We start from the raw sequence: 27,907 nt of genomic DNA, 5'->3' as shown, positions 1-27,907 counted from the left end.
ACAAGCGAGGAAGAAAGGAGGGACAAGCGAGGAAGAAAGGAGGGACAAGCGAGGAAGAAAGGAGGGACAAGCGAGGAAGAAAGGAGGGACAAGCGAGGAAGAAAGGAGGGACAAGCGAGGAAGAAAGAGGGACAAGCGAGGAAGAAAGAGGGACAAGCGAGGAAGAAAGAGGGACAAGCGAGGAAGAAAGGAGGGACAAATGGATTTGGTTCCCAAAGAAGGGCTGTCCCTCTGAAAAAGGGACAGCTCAAAGCTATAAAGTGTGGGGAGAAGGGGGGGGGGGGGGTTAGAGAGAGTCACATGAAAGTATGACACCCAGAATATTCAGACACATACTGACATGACATTTTACCATATCAAATCGGCTGGAAAACTGTTGCGTTTTCCTTCATTCTGAACTCCAGAGAAGATGAAACCTCCACCCTCCTTGCAGGAACTTCAAGTCACAGTCAGGGTTGCAAATGTGTCTTTTGGATGTGGGGGAAAGGAGGGAGTGTTCCTTCTCTCCCCACAAATACTGTACATTTTCTGCACCCTGATAATCCCATATAGCACTACTACTTTTACAAACCAACCCCCACCACTGAAGAAAACTAAAAACTCAAATTCCTCGCGTTACCTCTCTAGAGGCCCTGATGCAATTGCGATTATGTTCCTTTATAGTGAATGTAATTGCAACGCAAGCGCACTGAAATGCAAGCAACCATGTGTGGCAGTTCTGCAGGAAATGCAAAACAATGATGAGGACCATCAGACAGTGCAGTCTATGTACCTGTGATATCCCTGCGGATGACATCACTGTGCGATGCTGAAAATGTGATCAACAACGCACAAGTGAAGACTTCAAAGATCTTCCAATTCTGCAGCCCAACTATCTTCACTATAAAAAACACATTTATTCTTGTGCTTTGTTGTATCCTCAGAATGAGAAGATCCTTTGCCAAAGCAAACCATAGATTGCCTTACCCACAGCTACTTACATCAGAGATACAAGCTACAGTCAAAGTGAAAGCAAAGTGAATTGAGCTCATCAGTTTCCCCATGTGTCAACGAACCAAGAGAGGCCAAAACCAGCTTCAATAGCACAATATTCAAACCTGCATCTCCTGTGAGCAGTGTTCTCCTCAGAAATTATTTCCAGATGGGTGGCATGAAATAGTAGCCGGGTGGCATGAAAAAGTAGCTGGGTGGGGCAAGAGGAGAATGCAGGGCCGGTGCTTCTGTGCACAACTTTGCTTACTGCATAGGAGGAGGTGAGCTGATGACAGCCGGGTGGAGCACCCGGCTAAAAGAGCCTGGGGAGAACACTGTGAGTAGTGTGCATCTCTATAGCAGGACTGTGGAGTCGCAGCATATTTGGGGAACCTGTAGTCGGAGTCTGTACAGAAATCATCCAACTCTGACTCCTCCAGTTTATGAAACAGACTCCTCAGCCCTGCAAAGGCTGTGAAGTCGGAGTCGAGGATTGGAGACATTTTGGGTACCTGGATTCTGAGGTTCTATAACCAGAGGAATTGGATGATTTTTGTACCGACTCCACAGCCCTGATCTTTAGCACTGCTGATTGATTTCAGATGCAGTGCTCACTGAATGTATGCACTGATTAGGTAGCACTACATCCCACAGACACATGGTGGCACATCTGAGTACATTCCATAAAAGGGCATTGGTCTTACCATTAACATCTTACGCTGCTCGCAGAGCTTCTGTAACTGGTAGGCTTTGTCATCAGCTTTGATGTAGCCTCGTTTGACATCATCCACCGCCTGAAATTACACCAATGATCTATTACTGGTGATTCACTATCATAGCCATACCAATCAAACCCATGGCACTGCAGAATATCAGTTCTCTGGGAAGCAGATATGGGGGGTGAAGACAAGCAACGGCTCCAGCTGTTCAGATTCTGACCCCTCCTACTGACCTGTGATTGGCTTAAAGAGACACTTAAGTCAGAAAAAAAAAAAAGTTTTACTCACCTGGGGCTTCTACCAGCCCCCTGCAGTAGTCCTGTGCCCTCGCAGCCACTCACTAATCCTCTGGTCCCCCGCAGCCAGCTAGTTTAGTTTTTGCCGACAGGCCCATCAGGACTGGCCACGCACAGCTTTTTCCGTATACCCGACTGTAATTAGCGCGATTGTATTACAAAAATACGCGTTGCCGCATTACGAACGCATAGATATGCGGCAACGCGAGGGCCCCAGGTGAGTAAAACTTTTTTTTTTTTCTGACTTAAGGTTCACTTTAAAGGGAACCTTAAAGGACAACTGAAGTGAGAGGTATATGGAGGCTGCCATATTTATTTCTTTTTAAATAATACCAGTTGCCTGGCAGCCCTGCTGATCTATTTGGCTGCTGTAGTATTTGAATAACACCAGAAACAAGCATATGGCTAATCTTGTCAGATCTGACAATGTCAGAAACACCTGATCTGCTGCATGCTTGTTCAGTGTCTACGGCTAAAAGCATGAGGAAGAGGATCAGCAGTGTGACCCTCACTGATAAATTCCAACTATAAAACACTTTCCTAGCAGAAAATGGCTTCTGAGAGCAAGAAAGATAAAAAGGGGAATTTCTTATCAGTGAGGGTCACACTGTAGTCACTTCCTGTCTGAGTCAAGACTGAGTCAGCCACTTACATACCTGATATTTAACTCTTTCAGGCAGAGAAAGAAAAAAGGAACACAGCATAGTTATTTGTGTGCTAGGCACTGTACATACCCATGTCTATCATGTCACTTTGGGTATCCTTTAACTGAGAGGGATATGGATGTTTCCTTATCGGTCCTGCTGATCTCTTTGGCAGCAGTAGTGGTTGAATCACATGTGTACCTGTAACAAGCATGCAGCGAATCCAGCCTGACTTCAGTCAGAGCACCTGACCTGCATGCTTGTTGAGGGGCAGTCGCTAAAAGTATTAGAGACTCAGGATCAGCAGGAGAGTCAGGCAACTGGTATTTTAAAAGGAAAAAAAAATCATATCCTCAGTTTAGGTTCCCTTTAAAGCAGACCTGAAATCAGAACTTCATCTGTGCTCTAAAGGATAAACAGCACAATAACATTTACAGGAAGGAAAAAAACAAAACAAAAAAACCTTACAGCTAATAAAAATCCTGCAATAAATCTGCAGTGCGTCTACTTCCTTCTTTCACAGAAGCAGACATAGGGTTAACATCCTACATTTACAAATTAGCAGCTCTGGCAAGGCAAAGGAGATTCAGAGATGACACAGCTGAAGAGATCAAATTATAGTGGTGCTTAGTCACAGATAAGGGAGAATTAGGCTAAACTCTCTAAATACATACAGGGGCCATTTCTCTATGTTTTCCTTCTGTCCTGTGCAAGAGTTCAGGTCCACTTTACTAGTTCCTGCAAAACGGACCTTTAAAATGGTGCATGGTGCAGGCAAGGCGCAAACACACGAGCGGCCACCTTCCGCTGTCAATGGGCTGATGAAAGGGGGAGAGGACAACTATTACGGCAAATTATAAAATTGAAAATACAAACATATAAAATGTAAATTTCTGTCAGAGTAAAATGCACCATAAATTACTTTTTTTTCCCCTATACGGCTGTCAGCTGCAGTAGATAGTAAAAAACTGACATATTTTGGGGCTAGATTATCTCCTTTTGGGAGATTGAGTATTACCCATTTTTTTTCTCTTTCAAAACAACTCCCTGGAAAGAATCTATAGAAAGATGACGACTTGCCTCCCTACTTGCTTCCTTATCTGTCTCCTACAGTTTGGTATTGCTTGTATACCATTTTAGCAGTTGGACTAAGCAGCTTTGGTTCAGCAAGTGCTTTTTCTAAATAAATACCAGAGAATCCCCTATGAGAAGATGCACTAGTCCAAACCAGTCAGAGCTGCCAGTTTTTTACAACCTACTGTACAGGACAAAGGCATAGAAGAAGAAATTATAGCACTTTTTTTTTCCAAACAGGGAAAAATCTACATTTTATATCTATGGATTTTAAATGTTAACATTTTACATAATAGCTGTCCTTTAAAGGGAATATGAGTGAGAGGGATATGGATAGAGATATAGATATATAGATATCAAATTGCCTGGCTGTCCGCTGATCGTCTGTCTCTACTTATAGCCATAGACCCCGAACAAGCATGCAGATCATATTTTCTAACCTGATTAGTAACATGTTGGTTTCAGGTATGTGTTTAAGACACTACCGCAGCCAAAGAAATCAGCAGGACTGCCAGGCAACTTGGTTTAAAAAGAAATAAAAATGGAAGCCTCCATCACTTCTCATTTCAGGTTCCCTTTAAAAGGACAACTGACGTGAGAAGAATAAGGAACCCATATTTATTTCCTTTTAAATAATACCAGTTGCCTGGCAGCCCTGCTGATTTATCTGGCTGCAGTATTGTCTAAATAACACCAGAAACAAGCATGTCAGATCTGACAATGTCAGAAACCCCTGGTATGCTGCATGCTTGTTCAGGGTATACGGCTAAAAGTATTAGAGGCAGAGGATCAGCAGGATAGCCAGGCAACCGGTATTGCTTAAAAGGAAATAAATATGGCAGCTTGCCTATTGCTCTCGTATCAGTTGTCCTTTAAAGCGGACCTGAACGCAGAACTTCCTTTCTGCTCTAAAAGATAAGCAATAGCATAATAACCTCTAACAACATTTTTTCTTTGTTGCAGCTAAAACAAATCCTGCAATAAATCTGCAGTGTGTCTACTTCCTGCTTTCATGGAGTGTTACGATCCTGCGTTTACAAATTAATTGCTCTGCCGAGGCAGCCAGCTGACACAGAATTACAGTTGTAATTAGTGACAGATGAGGGGGAATTAGACAGGCTAAACTCTCTAAATATAAACAGGGTATATTTCTCTCGGTTTTCCTTCTGTCCTGTGAAAGAGTTCGGGTCCACTTTAAGAAAAAACAATGCTGCACATAGCTCCTATCACTCACACACCATGATGTGAAATCCCAACCAGTGAATTCATGATAAATCCAATCCAAGTTGGCAAAAGTCATTTTTGTAACATTAAATGACAGCCAGCCTCATACAGCCATGAGATGTGATAGATGTGTCTTTATACAGCCTGAGCCCACAAGCGCAGTTCGGTCTGCTTTTCAGTTACACATCAAGATGCTGAAAAGCGGATACAACTGCGTTAGTGGGCTCAGGCCCTAAGGGTAGAGTATTATCCTGCACATAGCAGGCTGCGTACCTGATGGAAGAAGAAGGAGACGGCCAGGTCGTTATCCTTCAGCAGCGCTTCCTCGGAGGTGGTGAAGAGCCACTTGCGGACGGTGAGGCAGGTTCCGGGGACGGCTGAGGTGTAATTCTGTACATACAGCTTGTGAGGAAACTCATTGGGCGCTAATTTCCTAACTGAGAAAGTAAAGAGGAACTCCGTCAGCAACCACCAGCCATCCCCACACACCAGAAGACACAGAGACTTGTGTAGTTCTGGGAAGAAAATGCATCTCATTCCGCATTCCAATTACCAGTCTGGCTTCAGTGATGCCTTTAATCAATCTAGCCCACTCTACTACCCTTCTCTAAGCCCCCTGTCATTCTAAAAGGTGCCATGTTATACTGCCCCCCACATGTGGGATTAGACCTCACAACTTGTGTTGCTGTTGAGTGTAGGTTAGACCCAAACAGCTGACTTTCCCCATAGATGCTCTGAATTGCCAAATTCCCATTTTTTCTTTTCCATGCCTCTAATTAAATGCGTCCATGCTAAAAGTCAATAAGTAGTATGTAGTGATGTTGCGAACTGTTCGCAGCGAACAGGCTATGGGGAATAACCTCGGGGTCATTTCCACATTCGTCATATTACGCATTACTGCGCAAACGCTTTCCCGGCGGCCACACGTCCTTGATTGCGCGCCTGCAGCCGGGAGCATTCTGCGCATGTGCACAACGCCGGGAGTGCTCTCTGTGATGTGCACATGCGCAGAATGCTCCCGGCTGCAGGCGCACGATCAAGGACGCGCGCCCCCCGGGAAAGCGTCTGCGCAGTAAGATAAATGCGGAAATGACCCCGAGGTCATTCACCATGGCCTGTTCTCTGCGGCCAGTTCAGACCCATCTCTAGTAGTATGCACATAATCGGATGGATGAGAACTGATATATAAAAGAAAGAAAAAAAAAAAAAAAAGACCTTCAGAAGAAAGGGTCACATCTGTCCACCTGTACTGGGGAAGGGATCCACCCAATACTGGGGGCACATCTGGCCATCTATACTGGTGGGGGAGAAGCTACCCTAATACTGGGGGCACATCAGCCAGGAGGGACACTTTGAAATCTCTGCCTCTGGTGCTGGAGAACCGCATCCTAACCCTTCAAGGGAGGCATATGAGGACACCACTGAAGCATTTTTGGAAACCACTAGACCACCTTGGAAACATATGGGGGACCACTAGCCTACCAGGGAGATCTGGATAAGGTAGGGGGAACTCCAGGTCAAATGGGGTAATGTAACGGGGTAAAAACAATGGTGATGCAGCAAAAACTACTACAATAAAATATACTGTTTAACCACACCCACTCTTATGACCACAACCTCCAAAATGAAATGATTAAAGAAAACCCGAGGTGGGACTTAATTATGTTACTAGGGCACAGAGGCTGGTTGTGCACACTAACACCAGCCTCTGTTGCCCCATGGTGTGCCTCCAGGACCCCCCTGCACGCCCCTATACCCCCGCAGTGCTAGCGACACACAGCGTGTCGCCAGCACAATGTTTACCTAAGCGCTGTCTGTCAGCGCCGCTCCGTATCGGTGCTACCCGCCGTGTCCCTTCCCTCCGGCTGATTGGAGGGAAGTGACGCGGGCGGGAAGCGCCGATACGGAGGAGGCGGGGGGAGCGGCGCTAACAGACAGGCATAGGTAAACATTGTGCTGGCGACACGCTGTGTGTCGCTAGCACTGCGGGGGGTATAGCGGCACGCAGGGGGGGTCCTGGAGGCACACCATGGGGCAACAGAGGCTGGTGTTAGCGTGCACAACCAGCCTCTGTGCCCCACTAACAATTAAATCCCACCTCGGGTTCTCTTTAACCTTCCCCATTACCATTAAAAATACTTTCTCTGTTGAAAGTGTAAAGTACTGGTACACACTGTAGCAAAAGAAAAAACATCCCCCTCCCCCAAACAAAAAAGCCTTTATATCTGATTCAAATATCACCATAAATTAGGACAGGGGCAGAACTTAGGGTCTGTGATAAACAGGAGAACCAGCCAAATAGAATAATCTACTATTATTTTTAAACTGTAGTAGGTAAAAAAAAAAAAAAAAAAACTTTTTCACATTAACATGCACAGGAAACAAAATTGTTCTTCAGAAAAAAATACTCCCCTATGATATATGATGATATATGATACTCCCCTATAATAAGTCTAGTTTCTTTTGGAAAAAAAGAAAAAAACAATATAATGTTTTAGGTGTATAAGTAGTATTAACCACTTAAGGACTGCAGTCATAAAACCCCTTAAGGACCAGAGCCTTTTTTTCCATTCAGACCACTGCAGCTTTCACGGTTTATTGCTCAATCATACAACCTACCACCTAAATGAATTCTACCTCCTTTTCTTGTCACTAATACAGCTTTCTTTCGGTGCTATTTGATTGCTGCTGCGAGTTTTAGTTTTTATTATATTCATCAAAAAAGACATGAATTTTGTCAAAAAAATGACTTTTTTAACTTTCTGTGCTGACATTTTTCAAATAAAGTAAAATTTCCTATACATTTGAGCGCGAAAGTTATTCTGCTACATGTCTTTGATAAAAAAAAACCCATTCAGTGTATATTTATTGGATTGGGTAAAAGTTATAGCGTTTACAAACTATGGTGCCAAAAGTGAATTTTCCCATTTTCAAGCATCTCTGACTTTTCTGCGCACCTGTCAGGTTTCATGAGGGGCTAAAATTCCAGGATAGTACAAATCCCCCCCAAATGACCCCATTTTGGAAAGAAGACATCCCAAAGTATTCAGTGAGAGGCATGGTGAGTTCATAGAAGATTTTATTTTTTGTTACAAGTTAGCGGAAAATGACACTTTGTAACAAAAAAAAACAAAAAAAAAAGTTTCCATTTCTTCTAACTTGCGACAAAAAAAAATGAAATCTACCACGGACTCACTATGCTACTCTCTGAATACCTTGAAGTGTCTACTTTCCAAAATGGGGTCATTTGTGGGGTGTGTTCACTGTCCTGGCATTTTGGGGGGTGCCTAATTGTAAGCACCCCTGTAAAGCCTAAAGATGCTCATTGGACTTTGGGCCCCTTAGCGCAGTTAGGCTGCAAAAAAGTGCCACACATGTGGTATTGCCGTACTCAGGAGAAGTAGTATAATGTGTTTTGGGGTGTATTTTTACACATACCCATGCTGGGTGGGAGAAATATCTCCGTAAATGACAATTGTTTTCTTTTTTTAACACACAATTGTCAATTTATAGAGATATTTCTCCCACTCAGCATGGGTATGTGGAAAAATACACCCCAAAACACATTATACTACTTCTCCTGAGTACGGCGATACCACATGTGTGGCACTTTTTTGCACCCTAACTGCGCTAAGGGGCCCAAAGTCCAATGAGTACCTTTAGGATTTCACAGGTCATTTTGAGAAATTTCGTTTCAAGACTGCTCCTCACGGTTTAGGGCCCCTAAAATGCCAGGACAGTATAGGAATCCCACAAATTACCCCATTTTAGAAAGAAGACACCCCAAGGTATTCCATTAGGAGGATGGTGAGTTCATAGAAGATTTTTTTTTTTTGTCACAAGTTAGCGGAAATTGATTTTAATTGTTTTTTTTCACAAAGTGTCATTTTCTGCTAACTTGTGACAAAAATAAAATCTTCTATGAACTCACCATACTCCTAACGGAATACCTTGGGGTGTCTTCTTTCTAAAATGGGGTCATTTGTGGGGTTCCTATACTGCCCTGGCATTTTAGGGGCCCTAAACCGTGAGTAGTCGTCTTGAACCCAAATGTCTCAAAATGACCTGTGAAATCCTAAAGGTACTCATTGGACTTTGGGCCGCTTAGCACAGTTAGGCTGCAAAAAAGTGTCACACATGTGGTATCGCCGTACTCAGAAGAAGTAGTATAATGTGTTTTGTGGTGTATTTTTACATATAACCATGCTGGGTGGGAGAAATATCTCTGTAAATGACACATTTTTGATTTTTTTTACACACAATTGTCCATTTACAGAGAGATTTCTCCCACCCAGCATGGGTATGTGTAAAAATACACCACAAAACACATTATACTACTTCTCCTGAGTATGGCGATACTACATGTGTGACACTTTTTTGCAGCCTAGGTGCGCTAAGGGGCCCAACGTCCTATTCACAGGTCATTTTGAGGCATTTGTTTTCTAGACTACTCCCCACGGTTTAGGGCCCCTAAAATGCCAGGGCAGTATAGGAACCCCACAAGTGACCCCATTTTAGAAAGACGACACCCCAAGGTATTCCGTTAGGGGTATGGTGAGTTCATAGAAGATTTTATTTTTTGTCACAAGTTAGTGAAAAATGACACTTTGTGAAAAAAACAATAAAAATCCAATTTCCGCTAACTTTTGACAAAAAATAAAATCTTCTATGAACTCATCATACACCTAACAGAATACCTTGGGGTGTCTTCTTTCTAAAATGGGGTCACTTGTGGGGTTCCTATACTGCCCTGGCATTTTACGGGCCCAAAACTGTGAGTAGTCTGGAAACCAAATTTCTCAAAATGACTGTTCAGGGGTATAAGCATCTGCAAATTTTGATGACAGGTGGTCTATGAGAGGGCAAATTTTGTGGAAACGGTCATAAGCAGGGTGGCCTCTTAGATGACAGGATGTATTGGGCCTGATCTGATGGATAGGAGTGCTAGGGGGGTGACAGGAGGTGATTGATGGGTGTCTCAGGGGGCGGTTAGAGGGGAGAATAGATGCAATCAATGCACTGGGGAGGTGATCGGAAGGGGGTCTGAGGGGGATCTGAGGGTTTGGCCGAGTGATCAGGAGCCCACACGGGGCAAATTAGGGCCTGATCTGATGGGTAGGTGTGCTAGGGGGTGACAGGAGGTGATTTATGGGTGTCTCAAGGTGTGATTAGAGGGGGGAAATAGATGCAAGCAATGCACTAGCGAGGTGATCAGGGCTGGGGTCTGAGGGCGTTCTGAGGTGTGGGCGGGTGATTGGGTGCCCGCAAGGGGCAGATTAGGGTCTAATCTGATGGGTAACAGTGACAGGTGGTGATAGGGGGTGATTGATGGGTAATTAGTGGGTGTTTAGAAGAGAGAATAGATGTAAACGATGGATTTGGGAGGTGATCTGTTGTCGGATCTGCGGGCGATCTATTGGTGTGGGTGGGTGATCAGATTGCCCGCAAGGGGCAGGTTAGGGGCTGATTGATGGGTGGCAGTGACAGGGGGTGATTGATGGGTGGCAGTGACAGGGGGTGATTGACAGGTGATCAGTGGGTTATTACAGGGAAGAACGGATGTAAATAATGCACTGGCGAATCGATAAGGGGGGGGGGTTGAGGGCAATCTGAGTGTGTGGGCGGGCGATTGGGTGCCCGCAAGGGTCTAATCTGATGGGTAACAGTGACAGGTGGTGATAGGGGGTGATTGATGGGTGATTGATGGGTAATTAGTGGGTGTTTAGAGGAGAGAATAGATGTAAACGATGGATTTGGGAGGTGATCTGATGTCGGATCTGCGGGCGATCTATTGGTGTGGGTGGGTGATCAGATTGCCCGCAAGGGGCAGGTTAGGGGCTGATTGATGGGTGGCAGTGACAGGGCGTGATTGATGGGTGGCAGTGACAGGGGGTGATTGACAGGTGATCAGTGGGTTATTACAGGGAAGAACGGATGTAAATAATGCACTGGCGAATCGATAAGGGGGGGGGGGGTTGAGGGCAATCTAAGTGTGTGGGCGGGCGATTGGGTGCCCGCAAGGGTCTAATCTGATGGGTAACAGTGACAGGTGGTGATAGGGGGTGATTGATGGGTGATTGATGGGTAATTAGTGGGTGTTTAGAGGAGAGAATAGATGTAAACGATGGATTTGGGAGGTGATCTGATGTCGGATCTGCGGGCGATCTATTGGTGTGGGTGGGTGATCAGATTGCCCGCAAGGGGCAGGTTAGGGGCTGATTGATGGGTGGCAGTGACAGGGGGTGATTGACGGGTGATTGACAGGTGATTGGCAGGTGATCAGGGGGGATAGATGCATACAGTACGCAGGGGGGGGGGGGAGGGTCTGGGGGGGGTCTGGGGAGAATCTGAGGGGTGGGGGGTGATCAGGAGGGAGCAGGGGGCAGTTTAGGGACTAAAAAAAAAAATAGCGTTGACAGATAGTGACAGGGAGTGATTGATGGGTGATTAGGGGGGTGATTGTGTGCAAATGGTGGTCTGGGGGGTGGGCAGGGGGGGTCTGAGGGGTACTGTGGGCGATCAGGGGGCAGGGGGGGGCAGATCAGTGTGTTTGGGTGCAGACTAGGGTGGCTGCAGCCTGCCCTGGTGGTCCCTCGGACACTGGGACCACCAGGGCAGGAGGCAGCCTGTATAATACACTTTGTATACATTACAAAGTGTATTATACACTTTGTAGCGGCGATCGCGGGGTTAACAACCCGCCGGCGCTCCCGATTGGCCGGCGGGTTGACGTCGCGGGTGGGCGGAGCCTATTGCCGGTGGATGCGCGCGCATCCCAGCGCGCGATCCCCGGCCAGAGAGTGCCCCAGGACCTGACGCCAATCTGCGTTACGTGGTCCTGGGGCTGCCACTTTGCCGCCGCCAATATGAAGTAGGCGGTCGGCAAGTGGTTAAAGTAATTGTTGATTAAATAGGGACAAAGCTAAAACATCAAAATTGCTCTAGTCCATGAGGGGGGAAACAAGGTCTAGATGTGAAGTGGTTGCAACGTGCACTCAAGGTGGATTGTTACTAAAACAACAAATAAAAAAATAAAAAAAAAACAAACAAACAAAAACAAAAAAACAACAGATACTTGCCTATGAAGAGGGAACCTCTGGATCCTCGGCTGGATAGTGCACTGGATAAGAGCTCTGCCTCTGACACAGGAGACTTGGGTTTAAATCTTGGCTCTTCCTGTTCAGTAAGGAGTCCATGGGCAAGACCCCTTAACACTGCTACTGCCTACTGAGTGTGCCCTAGTGGCTCCAGCTTAAATGCCTTGAGTCTGGCAGGAGAAAATGTTACTTGTCTTGTGTCTAAATACAGTAGAGTCTAGGTGATGGAGGGCTATAAACGATCGCCATGAAATGGGAAGTAAATTAAGTGTTTGCTAGGCTGGGCAGTTATCAGCTTGTGTACGGCTCATTTTAGACTTTAATAAGCAAGATTAAAATAGGTGCAGAATACTAACCAAAGGAGTGATTAATGACCTCAAACAGGGCAAAGTAGTTTGCAGTGATGCCATCCATGCCGATCTTGGCAGCAAGAGCCTGTGGATGAAAGCGGACAGAGTGAGCAGGCAGAAAGACAGAGGGCAGCTGATCAGCTATTGACAAGAGAGATGTTCCCTCATACCTGGTACACCTGGTCAGTGGTACTGTTCTTCTTTACTCGGACAGTGGCCGTGGTCTTGTCGGGTAACGCAATGCGCAGCTCAACATCAGAGACTCCATTGTAATTCTGTGGGAGTATAGGAGTAAAAGGTAAAGAGAAACCGTGATCATGAATTGAACTTCATCCCTTTCAGTAGCGGATACCCCCTTTCCCATGAGAATTCTATTCCTTTTCACAAACTGATCATCAGGGGGTGCTGTATGGCTGATATTGTGGTGAAACCCCTCCCACAGGAACCTGTGAGGACCATGGTCCTGACAGTTTCCTGTCTGTGAACCTGGTTGCATTGTGGGAAATAGCCGTTTACAGCTGTTTCCAACTCTCAAAAAAGCAAGCAGCAGCTACTTCTAGTGACATCACCTGCCAGCAGTAAACTGTCTCCATGTGATAAAAGGGAGAGGAAAGATTTTTACAATGGGAAAACACTGACTAAATCATTTATACATAATTATTGTAAAAATGAAGCACTTTTTTAAATTATTTTTACTAGAGTTCCTCTTTAAACCAGTGAGAACTGACGGCAGTTGAGGCCACTTTTAATTACACTTACCCCTGCCAAATAAATACAAAATAGTCCTTTCAGTTATAAAAGTCGCAGCCCACTCGGTTCAGTTGTAGCGCACATATTATTCGGCCACCGGAGAGATGGGTGCATGGTGGGTGACTGTTCTCCTTGCTGCCGCTCAAACCCCGGCGGCGTTAAATAGTATTCCCCCTCTGAGTCATAGCAACTCAGAGGAAGAAGTAATTTGGGATCTGGCGGTCGCCAGAATCCCGAATTACCCTTAAAGGACACCCGAGGTGCAAATAAACAAATTAACACAAATAATTGTATCTATCCTCCTCCTAAAAATGACTTAACCACTTAAGGACCAGGGGATTTTGGAATGATCGGTGCTGCGTGGGCTCTACAGCCCGCAGCACCGATCAGGTAAAAGGCAGGGCGATCAGACTTCCCCCCCCCTTTTTTTCCCACTAGGGGGATGTCCTGCAGGGGGGGTCTGACCGCCGCCGGCTACTATTGATTTGCGGGGGGGGGCTCCTCAAAGCCCCCCTCCGCAGCGTTTTCCGGGCTCCCTCTGCTTACCTCCCTCTCCCATGTCCTCTGTGCGGCGCAGGACGGATATCCGTCCTGCGCCTGATAGAATAGGCTTCTGCCTATCAGATGCCGGCGATCCCCGGCCAATCAGAGACCGGGGATCGCCGATCTACGTCACGGCGCTGCTGCGCAGCAGCGCCGTGTGATGTAAACAGCGGGGATTCCTTCCCCGCATGTTTACATTATGCGTGCGAGCCGCGATCGGCGGCTCGCACACTGTTCACGGAGGCAGTCTCCGTGAACTGGCATGGAAAGGCCGCTCGATCGAGCGGCCGTTTCCATGCTATACTACTAACGACCCGCCGCCGCCTATGGGCGTTAGGCGGTCGTTAAGTGGTTAAAGTGAACCTAAAAACCTGCCAAAAAAAAAAAAAAATAAAAAAAAAAAAAAAAAGGAAATTAACTCACCTGGGGCTTCCCTCAGCCCCTGCAGCCGATCGGTGCCCTCGCAGCTCCGGTCCGATGCTTCTGGACCCGCCGGCGACGACTTCTGGGTTCACCGTCACCGGCCGTCAGGCATGGGAACGCGAGTGATAGTTCGCGTTCCCAGCCTGTATATCGCCCCCTATGCTGCTATTGCGACCTCCTGGCCGCAATAGCAGCATAGGGGGCGATATACAGGCTGGGAACGCGAACTATCACTCACGTTCCCATGCCTGTCGGCCGGTGACGGTGAACCCAGAAGTCGTCGCCGGCGGGTCCAGAAGCATCGGACCGGAGCTGCGAGGGCACCGATCGGCTGCAGGGGGCTGAGGGAAGCCCCAGGTGAGTTAATCTCATTTTTTTTGGTAGGCTTTAGGTTCACTTTAAGATATTCTACAGCTTTACTAAATATTTACATCTACTTTCGAAGTATGCCAGAGCTGAAATCTATGAACTATTGACCCTTTTTATCCCTTTCTGCTCTCAGAAGCCATTTTCTGCTAGGAAAGTGTTTTACAGTTGTAATTTCTTATCAGTGAGGGTCACACTGTAGTCTGACCCAGTCCAGACAGGAAGTGCCACTTGCATACCTGATATTTAACTTTCAGGCAGAGAAAGAAAAAAGGAACATAGCATAGTTATTTGTGTGCCAGGCACTGTACATACACGTCTATCTCATGTCACATCGGGTATCTTAGGGCCCGTTTCCACTAGAGCGAATCTGCATGCGTTTCCTGCATGCAGATTCGCATAGACAATGCAAGTGGATAGGACTGTTTCCACTTGTCAGGATTTGAGCGTTTTTCTGTGCAGAAAAAAATCTTCACGGCAGAGCCATCAGAATTCGCATACCTCTATGCGTTTCGTATTTAATAGGAAATTTGCATGCGGTTTTGGTATGTGAATTTTCATACGATTTCGCATAGAAACAATGAAAAAGCACACAGGCATTGCCATGGTTAAATTCGCATACATAGTCATCCATGCGAAATCTTATGCGAATTCACATGAAAATTCGCATGCAACCGCATGCAAAATTCGCATCCGCAAATGGAAATGGGCCCACTATATAGCATTGCTTCTAGAGCAACGCCATAACCACCTGCTTTGCAGTTGTATTCTAGAACTGGCTAATTTTCCTGAGCGCCTAAACTTTGTACAGGAATGCTAACGAACCAAAACCGATGTTGTGCCCCACTAATGTAAATGCCATTGCGTAGTGTCTGTCAGGCTTTGAACTCCCTAGCGCTTTGCGATCAGAATCTGATTGCAAACCATCTCTTGATGGCTCTAAATATTGATTCCACCCCCCCCCCCCCCCCCAATGAATATAGTGACATAATACAGCACTTTACAGAGTACACAGGACAACGCATGTCACTCACCGTCCCTCAGAGGCACGCACAATGTGATAATGAGGAGAAAAAGGATGCTGGGATGAAGAGTGACAGATGAGGTCACAGACAGCAGGAAGAGGCGGGTCTTACCTCATCTGACTCGGAAAGGAACTCTTGCATGATGTCACTCTCACCGATCACCCGTATAGAACAAACTGCAGCCAAAAACAGAAACAAGCAGATCAGGCTTGTCCGGTTCATATGATCTCGGTATAAGGACAGACCTACTGAGTACGCTGTACAATCCAGTGTTATCCGCTCATATGACGAAAGGATAGACCTAAGCGCGGTCACATGTCTTGTCTGATCAACTGGTGGTAATTCTCTTTCCGAATGCAGAACATGTATTTGGCCAAGAATTATTTGCGGGCACTTTTAGAAAAATGTCCCTGATTTAGGCTCCTTTCCCTGACAACAATGTTTATTGTTACTTAAAGTATTACTGAAGTAGTGCAAACAACCACCCCCCCCTTCCCCCTAAAAAAAAAAACGAGTGAGATACTAACCTATAGAAAAGGGAAGAATCTGGGTCCTATAGAGTAGTGCTAATTGGCAGCCCGCACTAGCTTGCCTGGACTATTGTATGTCAGTCCCTCTCCTCTGCCAGGCCCGCCTCTTTGCATTTGGCAAAGCCCAGGCACGGATGCTATGCCCCTCCAGCCAAAAAATCTGGTACTAGACATGGCCTCTGAAGTTGGACAGCACTGCCAGAGCCTTGCTTCACACAGCGCATGCCTGGGCCTGGACTCACGCATACTTAGTACAGATCCGCTCATCTGCAGGGAAACGAGTAACTCCAAAGACTGCCGGAATAGGGTCGAAGGCATGTTTGACCAAGCTGGTCAAAGAACATCACTGGGACCAGACGCTGGAACAGCAGCACCGAGAAAGTACTGGGAAGGATCTATGGGATCTAGAGCCTTGCCACGCCGTAGGCGAGTATCTCACTTTTTTTGAGTCGTTTCAGCACTGCTTTAAAAGCCATCTACAGTCAACACTGAAAGTCAGATAGCGGGATGGTATTGCAAGTACTGCACTGCCCTGTCAGAGCAGCTTCTTCTATATTCTAGTGGACTGTGGCCAATATCCCCTTCTACCTGCATGCCACTTTGCTTGGAATCCTGTCAGTGCTAACTATATCTAGCTGGATAGATGGCAAGTGCATGCATGTACAGGCTAACATTATCCTATGAAAGCTAGGGCCCCACAAACAGTATACCTAACTGCAATCAGCAGGTGGTTTGGCCCCCTAGCACTCAAGAACGGCGATATAGCCCCTAGCCAGAGGTCGGCAAAAACAAAACTAGCTGGCGGCAGGGGACTGGAGAAGCAGTGAGTGACTACGAGGGCACAGGATGGCTACATGGGGCTGGTAAGAGCCCCAGGTAAGTGAAACTTTTTTTTTTGTTTGTTTTGCCCGACAATTCCTTTAACCAATACGTAAATTTCCCTCTGTTTTAATAGCAAACCTTAAGCCTCTAGCATACTACATGCAATTCTGAGTTTTTATAAGGTCTGATTTAAAAAAACCTAGCAGCATTTTTTAATTGGAACCAAAAATTGGATTGTTATAAATCCTGTATAATAAATCCGCAGGTGTCCCTGCGTCTTCAGTGTCCGTGTGTTATTTCTACTGCGCATGTGCGCAGCACGGACAACCTGGGACAGGAGCAGGACGTTCCAGACGGCTGGTCAGGCGGGTATGCGCACTGGCATGTGGTGACAATGACAGACCTAGAGCCTGTTTTTAAACGGGCTAAGGTCACTAGTAAATAAAATATTAGGAATCGCATGTAGTGTGAAAGAGGCCCTAAACAGGTTACATAGCCTAGTGATATCAAAATTGGACCGACACTTTTTCCTCTGGTGTAGGAGCCAAAACTTTTTCTACCAAAAGAGAGGGAAGCTTCCTCATTGGTTAAGCTCTGTTCCTGTGTGTTTTGCTTTGCTGGAATCAGTTATAAAACAGAGTTGGTGGCCAGCAAGACTTCTGTGTTCGCTCTTGGCAATGTGCCCTCAACCTTCTCTGCTAGTTCAGCAAGGTAGCGCCCCTAATGAGTGGCTATACCAGCAGCTTTTACTGAAGCAAGGTGAATGATGGGAGTGGCCTACCTTTCTCCAGGTACTCCTCTAAGCCCCTCCTTCGGGCATCCAGCTGCTGTTCTGATAAGGAGAAGGGCCACTTTCCCGGTAGTCGGGGGAAAGTGAAGTTGGCAAACTCCCGCTTGAGGTTCTGGTTGAGAATGGCAAATTCCCGGTATCGTTTGGAGCAGAGCTGGCGGCCGGCCATGTACACGTTGTAAACCTGGAAGAGAGCACAAGACTGGTCAGAATATGACCTATGCTCACAGAACGGCATCTACCAAGGACCTACATTATGTACCAGTTTCAATTCTGGGGCCCATCAGTGTATCTGCTGAAAATGCCCCATGAGTGCCAACTGTGAGGGCCCGTTTCCACTAGAGTGAATCTGCATGAGTTTCCTGCATGCAGATTCGCATAACCAATACAAGTGGATGGGGCGGTTTTCACTTGTCAGGAATTCTGTGCGGTTTGCTGTGCAGAAAAAAATCTGCACGGCAGACCCGTCAGAATTCGCATGCCGCACGTGAATCGCCGGTAATGTAATTTAATAAGAAAACCGCAAGCGGTTTTGTCTTGCAGTTTTCCATGCGTTTTCGCGTGTCTCGTTGCTTAAAAACCCATGTCAATGCTAACCGGCATTGACATAGTAAAAAAAAAAAAAAAAAAAGCAAACCGCGAGCGATTCCGCGTGAAAATCCGCATGGAAACGCGAACGAATCCGCACCAGCATGCGGATTCGTTGATGCCTTTTCCGCGACGGTATAGCAACGCACAAGTGGAAACAGGCCCTGAGGGTCTGCGTTGTGTTACATGATTAGTACGAAGTGGACATAAATACAGCACCTGAGATAAGATGCACAAGCTTCCGCACAACCCAAACTAAAGTCCTTGCTTTAATGTCTGTATACAGTAGAAAAGCATCAAATCCTCTGTCCAGATGTACTGTTCTTTTGTGATCTGGTTGTGGAGGGTACTTCGATCCCTGCAACACTGGGAGCAGAGGAAGCAAAGGAAATCTATTCCAATGAAAACAAAGAACAGCAGTAAAGGTGGCCATATATCTCTCGACTTGGTAGCCGATCGACCATCCGATTAGATAACGATCGACTCGGATGAAAAATTGGTGCTGCCCAGAGCATGCCCAATTGAGGATGTATCGATTGGACATGCTGCCAGATGACAGGCGGTTGTGATTGATCAGGTGCGCACATTGAACGAGCGACAAACACATTGAAACCCCCGGCGGTGTTCCCCTAGTGTAAATGTACCCCCCCCCCCCCCACGTGCATTTATACCTTATCTGTCCGATGTTACCCACTATGCGGTGCCCTCCCATCAGAATCAGCTCCTCCATTAGCACTATCCACTCAGCACATGCTATACGTCGGCAGACAGTGTAGTGCTAATGGAGAAGCAAGATTCTAGAGACGGATTGGGCATTGCACAGTGGGCAACATTGGACAGGTAAGGTATAAGGCACACACGGGGTACATTTAAACTAGGGGAGCAGCGGTGAGGCGGTGGATTCGGCAGATTCCTGGGAGATTTCAAGCTGAAATTGATCGGGAGTCGCCCTGCGTTGTACGGGCAGCCAACAGATCTCTCTCTAATCAGATTCGAGCAGAGAGATTTGTCTCCTGTCGATTCTGCCCATCACTAACTAGATTTAACAATTTCGATATTCACCTAAGAGTAAAGGTTCTGGAGCCCATACAGCCTTCCTGGTCCTCTCTGTCTCCTTGTTCACCCACTGACCCCCGTTCAAAAGTGTCGCCATCAATGCTCCTCAGAAGCACTTACATCCCAGAGCACTTCCAAAGACGAGCACATCTGTACTGAGCATGTGCCTGCACGGCTTTGCACGTGTGCAGTTCAGATCTCCTAGTCTTCAGAAGTACTTGGGGACTTCCCTAGGCTGCTCAGATGTACGCGACTTGTAGAACAAATCATTTCACTGAGGGGACAGCGCTGGAACGAGGACACAGAGAGAACCCGGAATGAATTAAGGGATCCAGAGCCTTCCCTCGTTAGGCAAGTGACTTTCTTGCTTCGGTGTTGCTTTAAGATATGGAGGTCTCATCTCTTATGACATTTTGTGTTACCCCCGTCTCCACAAACTGCAGCAGTCTCAATACAAACTCCAAGTCAGGTAACCTGTATAAATGTTGCAGCTGCTGGTTAACCCAGCCCAATTCCAAGCCGGACATAACCTGCGTGAAAGTTGGAATGACCGGCAAGCTAACCTCTAGTCCTGATCCTATATAGTAGTGTTGTGAAGAATTCTCTGGAAAACCAGGATTCTAACACCAACACAACTCGTACATGCTGATCTGGAACACGCATACTCATAGCAGCTTGCTCTGTGGTGGAGCCGCAACCAAACAATACAAAGTCCATCATCTACAATTCCACTGAGTGGTTCAGGCGCATCACACCATGGAGGCTGTCATTTTTATTTCCTTTTAAACAATACCAGTTGCCTGGCAGGCCTGCTGATCTATTTGGCTGTTGTAGTGCACGAATTAAACCAGACACAAGCATGCAGCTAATCTTTTCAGATCTGACAATCGGGGATGTGGAGTCGGTACAAAAATCAGACTCCCAGCACCAACTCAGATTCCTCAGTTTAGGAAACAACCGACTGACTCCAGGTACCCAAAATGGCTCCGACTCTTCAGTCTAATTAAAAGGGCTGTGGATTTGGTACAAAAATCACTAACTCCGGACTCCTCAGTTTATGAAACCACCAACTCCAGGTACCCAAAATTGTGCCGACTCCACAGCCCAGCTGACAATGTCAGAAACATCTGATCTGCTGCATGCTAACCAAGGTTAGTGGAGAAGGTCATGGGGTTGCAGTCCACATCATGCTTATCGTATCTCTGATGCTTCGGCCTTGGTGTAGACTGCTACCTTCTCCACTATCTTTGAAGTGCGGTATTCGGTGTAATGTACGTTCCTGAATGAAGAAACCCCAGGAGGTTTGAACACCAAACACTACTAAATGGAGTGTAAAAGATTGTGCTTAATGTGTCGCCCCCCAGTTGCAGCTCACCACAAACTTTTCCCCATTCTGCTCCACGTGTTTGTAGGTGGGGATGGAGATGGGCACAGCCTGCTTCTCCGTGTAGTCATAGAAGGACTGGCCCGAGGAGTCGTCGCTGGGGTCCAGGTTCTCCGCTTCATGAGGGGGGACGGAGAGGACTGTGAGGACCAGCTCTTTCTCTCCAGCTCGAATGAGGTCCACCACCTGCTTGTGGGTCGCTCCTTCCACATTCACACCGTTCCTAGACAAAAAGGAGAGATGCACATTAGTGTATGTTTTAGATGGAACAGATATTTCAGGGGACCAGAAGGCAGGGAGTCTCCAAATCTCATCAAACAGGTAATTCATGGATACAAGCAGGGCTGTGGAGTCTGTACAAAAATCATCTGACTCCGTGTACCCAAAATTGCTCCGACTCCTCGACTGACTCCACAGCCCTGGATACAAGCCAATCAGGTCAATACATACAATGTACACATTTCACAATACCACTTTTCTCTTATGCGGAGGATCGAGGAACATATTTTTGCTCAAAATAAAATTCTGTAAAGACAACATCTCGCTAACTAATTCAGACAAACTTCCATGCTCAGAGCTAGGGATCAGCAGCAAGATACTAACAGAGAAAAAAACAGAAAGGGTCCGGATGATGGGTGGACTTCAGGTAATTCCACAGGGAGACTGTGTGCAGGTAACGTCAAGACGCGTTTCGGCGTATCCACGCCTTCGTCAGGTTAACTGACGAAGGCGTGGATACGCCGAAACGCGTCTTGACGTTACCTGCACACAGTCGTCCACCCACCATCCGGACCTTTGCTGCTGCTGGCCACTGCAACCCCAGGTTCTTCCGTTTCCACAAGGGGGCGTATTTCTTCTGGGCTATATGCCACACTTAATGCCTGCTGTTCGCATGTATCTAGTAAGTGCATTTCTGCATTTGCACAGTTTTTATTGAATTAAAAGGTATCACACTACGGAGCGCTCCCCCTGTTCTGTTTTTTTCTCTCAGTAGTCCGCTCACAGCCGAGCGTTTAAGGAGCTGCCTTTTTGAGATCCTCGTTTGGTCCACTTCGACCCCTTTTCTGCTGTAGCGCAAGATTTCACATCTCTGTATTTTAAGATACCATCTGATGCATGCAAATTTTAGGCAAATGGAAATGGTTAAAATGCAGAACAGCTCACTGACCATCACTACTTAGAAATAAAAACAGATAGCAAACTCTTTTCAGTTGCATAAATGGAGGTTATTTGCTTCCAAAATGGATGGCGTTCAACAGTATCCTGTACTACACAGTTCCCCAACCCTGTCCTCAAGGCCCACCAACATTGCATGTTTTGCAGAAAACCACAAACATGCACAGGTGGGGTAATTAGTCTCAGCAGAGCTGATTAACTACCTCTGTGGATTTCCACAAAACATGCACTGTTGGTGGGCCTGGAGGACAGGGTTGGGGAACACAACTGTACTAGACCCGTTCACCAGCATTGAGGTTCCCTTCTGTTCAAGAGCATGAAATGTTAGCTTGCTTACTGGTGTGGGTAGAGTAGGTACCCTTTCGAATGGAGGGAACCTCAACACTGGTGAAAGGGTCTAGTACAGAATGCAGTTGCATGCAATCCATTTAGAAAACCAGTACCTCCAAATGCACTCTGTACTAGACCCTTTCACCAGCAGTGAAGAATGTTCCGGCCAAAATGGACCACACACACACACACACACACACACACACACACACACACACACACACACACACTTCATGCTCTAGGGCCTAGTACAGAATGCTGTTGCATGCAGCCGATATTGGAAGCCAATATCATCCATTTGTGCAACAGAATATAATTTGAAATCTAGTTTTTATCACTACTAGTGTTCCGGTTTGCTGTGAGTGTTTGAGTGCAAAGGGTTAATGATGTTTGTATGTAAATTGACCACTCCCCTCAGCACCTCCTTTCCCTTTTAAATCCTTAGCATTTGTAAAAAAACAGAGGACACCAAGAGCCCAATAGTGCAATATTGTCTGGTAAGCTGTCAAAGGTTCTTATACTCACAAAGGTGGGTTACCATCAAGGCAACCACTTGACAGGCAGGTGGGGAGTATTAGTACCTGACCCCACTCAGGTATAAAAGTAGCTCTCTGTAGATAGGAAAATGGGGAAAGAACCCCTCCACCAGGGGTGGACTTAATTGTGCTGTAATATGCAGGGCTGTGGAGTCGGTCCAAAAATCCACCGACTCCGACTCCTCAGTTTAGGATTCCACCGACTCCGACTCCTCTAATTTGCATATTACAATTTTGTTGATTAAAAGTATGTAACATGAAATTCGTCTCTTAACTGCCAACGCTTAGGAATTTTACAAGACAACTGAAGTGAGAAGGATATGTAGACTACTATATTTATTCCCTTTAGACTAAAACTAGTCCTTGGTAAGAGTACTTGTAAAAGGTACAAACCGGAACAAAGAACATCTATCAGGCCCTAGGCAATGTAAGTGTGGGTACATGTAAGGTACGATGTGCAGGTACTCTGCAGGGGAATGAGGAGATTGTAAACAGACAACACCTCTGTGTTCAATGTGCCCAGCATTCTCCTGCAGCTCTCTGGGGAGTGCATATGTAGAGTATAGTACTACTGTGTAACAAAGTAAACCTGAGACAGATGAAATTAAAATTTTATACATACCTGGGGCTTCCTCCAGCCGCCTTCAGGATAATCAGTCCCTCGTTGTCCTCCTCCACCACCTGGATCTTCTGCTATGAGTCCAGGTACTTGAGCCAGTCGGGCGTAGTGCGCATGCACACACTCTGCCGCCAGGAGCATACTACACCTGTGCAGCACTATTGCGCAGGTGCAGAATGTTCCTGGCTGTGGGAGCGGCATGCGGCTGGACAGCGCTGACTGGCTGAATTACCAGGACTCATAGCAGAAGATCCGGGTGGTGGAGGACAGCGAGGGACTGATTAGCCTGAAGGGGCTGGAGGAAGCCCCAGGTATGTATAAAACTTTACTTTTCATCCGTCTCAGTTACCCTTTAATTTGTAGTCACCAAACCAAATTTTAAAAACATACCAAATTATTTGATTTCATCAGCAAAGGGAGTGCATACCTTTGCATAAATCAGCATCAATGCAGAATTATTTCCATCTCGTTGACCATCTCTATTAGTGACACAGCTACACATCAGGCTTTATTCTTACAGCATAGATGTTATTTAGTATATATAAGAGATCCCTGTGTACACATCATATTTACTGTACAGTCACAATCAGATATGTATATCTGACCTTAAAAATACGGGGACTGCTTTATTGAAGCAGCACAAGTAACTAATTTTGATTGGTTTATTTCATTTTTGTGGACTAAGCACAGCTATTATTAAAAATAATGTATATATACAGTATATACAGTGACTATTATCTGAGAAATAGAACATTTTATCATATTTTCTATTTTAATTACAGTTACAAATTCATTAGGAGTCGGAGTCGGTGCATTTTTTCCCGACTCCAGGCACCAAAATTGCCCGACTCCATGACTCCGACTCCACAGCCCTGGTAATATGTATGAACAGAGGCGCCGAGCAGAGTAAAACAATGTTACAATGTTCTAAAAATGATAAAAAGAGGAAAGTCCAGGTGGACTTACCTCCCTCTGGTAGTGGACATATACTCAAATGCAGAGTAAAAAATATACAATTTATTCACAGCTCCATAAAATCGCCAACGCGTTTCGCGGTCAACAGTCCCGTTTCATCAGGCAGTACAGGAGCATACAAAACTGGTTCAGGTCCATAAAGCATGTGAGGGAGGCAAGTCCACCTCGACTTCCCTCTTTTTATCATTTTTAGAACATTGTTCTACTCTGCTTGGCGCCTCTGTTCGTACATATTACACATAAATCCTTAGCATAGCTTCCTTTCTTGCGTTTATCCCTACTTAGGGAATATTCCTATTGTAAGAACCACAGAAGCAGCACTGGTTTCCGGCATATGTCAGGCAACACAGGTGATAGGGAAGGGGTTACTTCACAAAGGTGTTAGGGGGATTATAGTTCCAATCCTAAAATTTCAGTAATGACTGTTACAAATATACATTTTAAAGAACAAGCGACACCCATGCTAACCTAGAAATAAAAACCACATATATACGTAGATAAATACTACCTCTACTTACATAACAGATGTTTTGTGCTATCCATGTAATGATTCCTGTGATTTTACAAAGGAAAAGCAGAAAATCCTATTCTAGGCAGTGGCCATCTTGCCAAGCTAATGCTGACATCATATCCTCCCTGACTCTTGTTTCCCACCTCCCTTCTCTTGCTCATTGTGTATTCATTAGCTGCCCTCCTCCCAGAGTCTTTTTTAATTATTATTTACACATCCAATCACCTAGTCACCTCAGTCTTGCTTGTAAACACAAGTGATCAGCTAGGCAGGGAAATAAATGGAAGAGGAATATTTTATAGATAAAAAACTCCCAGCATTCAACTTTTTGGCACTGTTTGGCACTAGGGCCAGTGCTCCTATAGTATGTAATAACTCCAAACCATAACAGCAGAAGAAAGTTTTGAATGCAGGATTAGCATCTTTATCACTTAATACACTCAAACCAGTTGCTGTTGAAATTTAATTTTTATGGTGACAATACCGCTTTAAAGCATTCTCCCTGTGCGTTCACCCTGTTAGTATTAAAGAGGAGCTGTCAGCCATACTAGCTCAGGAAAAAAATAAGTGTGAAAAAAGGTAGACTGTCCACATAACAGCTATGACTGAGAGTCTGACGAGTTATAAAAACAGAGCTGGGGACTCGCACTTGTCCCATACTGCGTCCTTAGATAATAATCCATCTAGTATGAGCACCTAGTGTGCCGTGCGAGGACACACTGGGAATGATTTACTCACATGTTCCGGAGCCAGAGAACAAACCAATTAATAAAGCAGACCTGAACTCAGAACTTCCTCTCTGCTCTAAAAAGAAAAGCAACAGCATAATAACCTTTAAAGAAAAACCATTTTGTTACAGCCAATACAAATCCTCCAGTAAATCTGCAGTGTGTCTACCTCCTGCTTTCATGGAAGCAGGCACACTGTTAACATCCTGTGTTTACCCATTATCTCTCTACCAGGGCAGCCAGCTGAAACCGCTGAGAGATCAAATTACAACTTGTGCTTAGTCACAGATGAGGGAGGGGGGGGGGGGATTAGACCAGCTAAATTCTCTAAATACATACAGGGTGCATTTTTATAGGTTTTCCTTCTGTCCAGCGCAAGAGTTCATGTCCACTATAATGCCTCCATTCCAGGCCCATTTTTGATAGCTGCAGGTCATGAAAAGCAGTTTTGTGTGCTTTGTTATACAATAACGTTGCCAAAACATTTTCTTTTTGAATCATACAAATGATTAGGCTGTAAGTTGTCAGTGGGGGCTGCCTCTGCACCATCAACAGCCTGCTGCCCCCCTTCCCTTACTCCTCAGTCATATACTCACCTGCCTTGCGCCATTGCAGCAACACAGCTCCTGCCACAGGGTGGAGGAGGAGTGACTCACCCTCTATACTAATTGACAGCCAATGGACCTGCTGACAGTCACTAGGGACACATGGCTACAGTGGGGATCATTAGCACTATATGAAGTTCACTTCAGGATATACAGTGGAGGAAATAATTATTTGACCCCTCACTGATTTTGTAAGTTTGTCCAATGACAAAGAAATGAAAAGTCTCAGAACAGTATCATTTCAATGGTAGGTTTATTTTAACAGTGGCAGATAGCACATCAAAAGGAAAATCGAAAAAAATAACCTTAAATAAAAGATAGCAACTGATTTGCATTTCATTGAGTGAAATAAGTTTTTGAACCCCTACCAACCATTAAAAATCTCCCTGGCGGTAAGCCCGAGCTGAGCTCGGGCTATGCCGCGCAGGGGGAGATCTCAGCCCCTGGTGGGGCGATTTTTATCCTGTAAAGTGCTGTACGCGCAGCTAGCACTTGGCTAGCCGCGCGTACAGCTTGATCGCCGCCTGTTCTGCGGCGATCGCCCGCACGCAGCGGCGCAAGAGGGCCCCCGCCAGAGCCCTGCGCTGCCCGGACCAATGAGTTCTGGGCAGCGCTATGGGCTGGATCGGAGACGTCTGATGTCAGGACGTCGGCTGACGTCCATGACGTCATTCCGATCAGGAGAAGCCAAACAGGGGAGCGCGTTATATACGCGTTCCCCTGTTTGCTATTGTTGCCGGCGACGATCGAACTAGAGGGACACATGCGCCCTCTAGTGTTTCATGTAGCTACCACTCTGGTAGCTTTACATGAAACATAAAAAAAAAAATAAAAAAAATTGGATTTCTGCAATTTTTGCAGAAAAAAATTAACCGCCAAGGAGGTTAAGAGTTCTGGCACTGGTTAGACACTTCTACTCAATTAGTCACCCTCATTAAGGACACCTGTCTTAACTAGTCACCTGTATAAAAGACACCTGTCCACAGAATCAATCAATCAAGCAGACTCCAAACTCTCCAACATGGGAAAGACCAAAGAGCTGTCCAAGGTTGCCAGAGACAAAATTGTAGACCTGCACAAGGCTGGAATGGGCTACAAAACCATTAGCAAGAAGCTGGGAGAGAAGGTGACAACTGTTGGTGCGATTGTTCGAAAATGGAAGGAGCACAAAATGACCATCAATCGACCTCGCTCTGGGGCTCCACGCAAGATCTCACCTCGTGGGGTGTCAATGGTTCTGAGAAAGGTGAAAAAGCATCCTAGAACTACACGGGAGGAGTTAGTGAATGACCTCAAATTAGCAGGGACCACAGTCACCAAGAAAACCATTGGAAACACATTACACCGCAATGGATTAAAATCCTGCAGGGCTCGCAAGGTCCCCCTGCTCAAGAAGGCACATGTGCAGGCCCGTCTGAAGTTTGCCAATGAACACCTGAATGATTCTGTGAGTGACTGGGAGAAGGTGCTGTGGTTAGAGCTCTTTGGCATTAACTCAACTCGCTGTGTTTGGAGGAAGAAAAATGCTGCCCATCACCCCCAAAACACCGTCCCCACCGTCAAGCATGGGGGTGGAAACATTTTGCTTTGGGGGTGTTTTTCTGCTAAGGGCACAGGACAACGTAATCGCATTAACGGGAAAATGGACGGAGCCATGTATCGTGAAATCCTGAACGACAACCTTCTTCCCTCTGCCAGGAAACTTTAAAGGGAAGGTCCAAGCAAAAAAAAAAAATGAGATTCACTTACCTGGGGCTTCTACCAGCCCCATGCA

General features: G+C 45.9%; 1 protein-coding gene across 1 annotated transcript in view; it reads right to left on the bottom strand.

Moving 5' to 3' along the window:
- Positions 1–27,907, bottom strand: part of SNX27 (sorting nexin 27) — a 90,190-nt gene that overhangs the window by 38,174 nt on the left and 24,109 nt on the right. The window contains exons 2-8 of the mRNA XM_068252458.1: positions 20,645–20,876; positions 17,617–17,809; positions 15,595–15,659; positions 12,547–12,651; positions 12,383–12,461; positions 5,203–5,366; positions 1,677–1,766 (exon numbers count right to left, since the gene is read on the bottom strand). Coding sequence (XP_068108559.1) covers positions 1,677–1,766; positions 5,203–5,366; positions 12,383–12,461; positions 12,547–12,651; positions 15,595–15,659; positions 17,617–17,809; positions 20,645–20,876 — 928 coding nt within the window. The remainder of the gene's footprint in view (positions 1–1,676; positions 1,767–5,202; positions 5,367–12,382; positions 12,462–12,546; positions 12,652–15,594; positions 15,660–17,616; positions 17,810–20,644; positions 20,877–27,907) is intronic.

This window comes from Hyperolius riggenbachi, chromosome 9 (genome assembly GCF_040937935.1).
Source record: "Hyperolius riggenbachi isolate aHypRig1 chromosome 9, aHypRig1.pri, whole genome shotgun sequence".
Classification (NCBI taxonomy): Eukaryota; Metazoa; Chordata; class Amphibia; order Anura; family Hyperoliidae; genus Hyperolius; species Hyperolius riggenbachi.
This window is presented reverse-complemented; position numbering and strand designations above follow the sequence as displayed.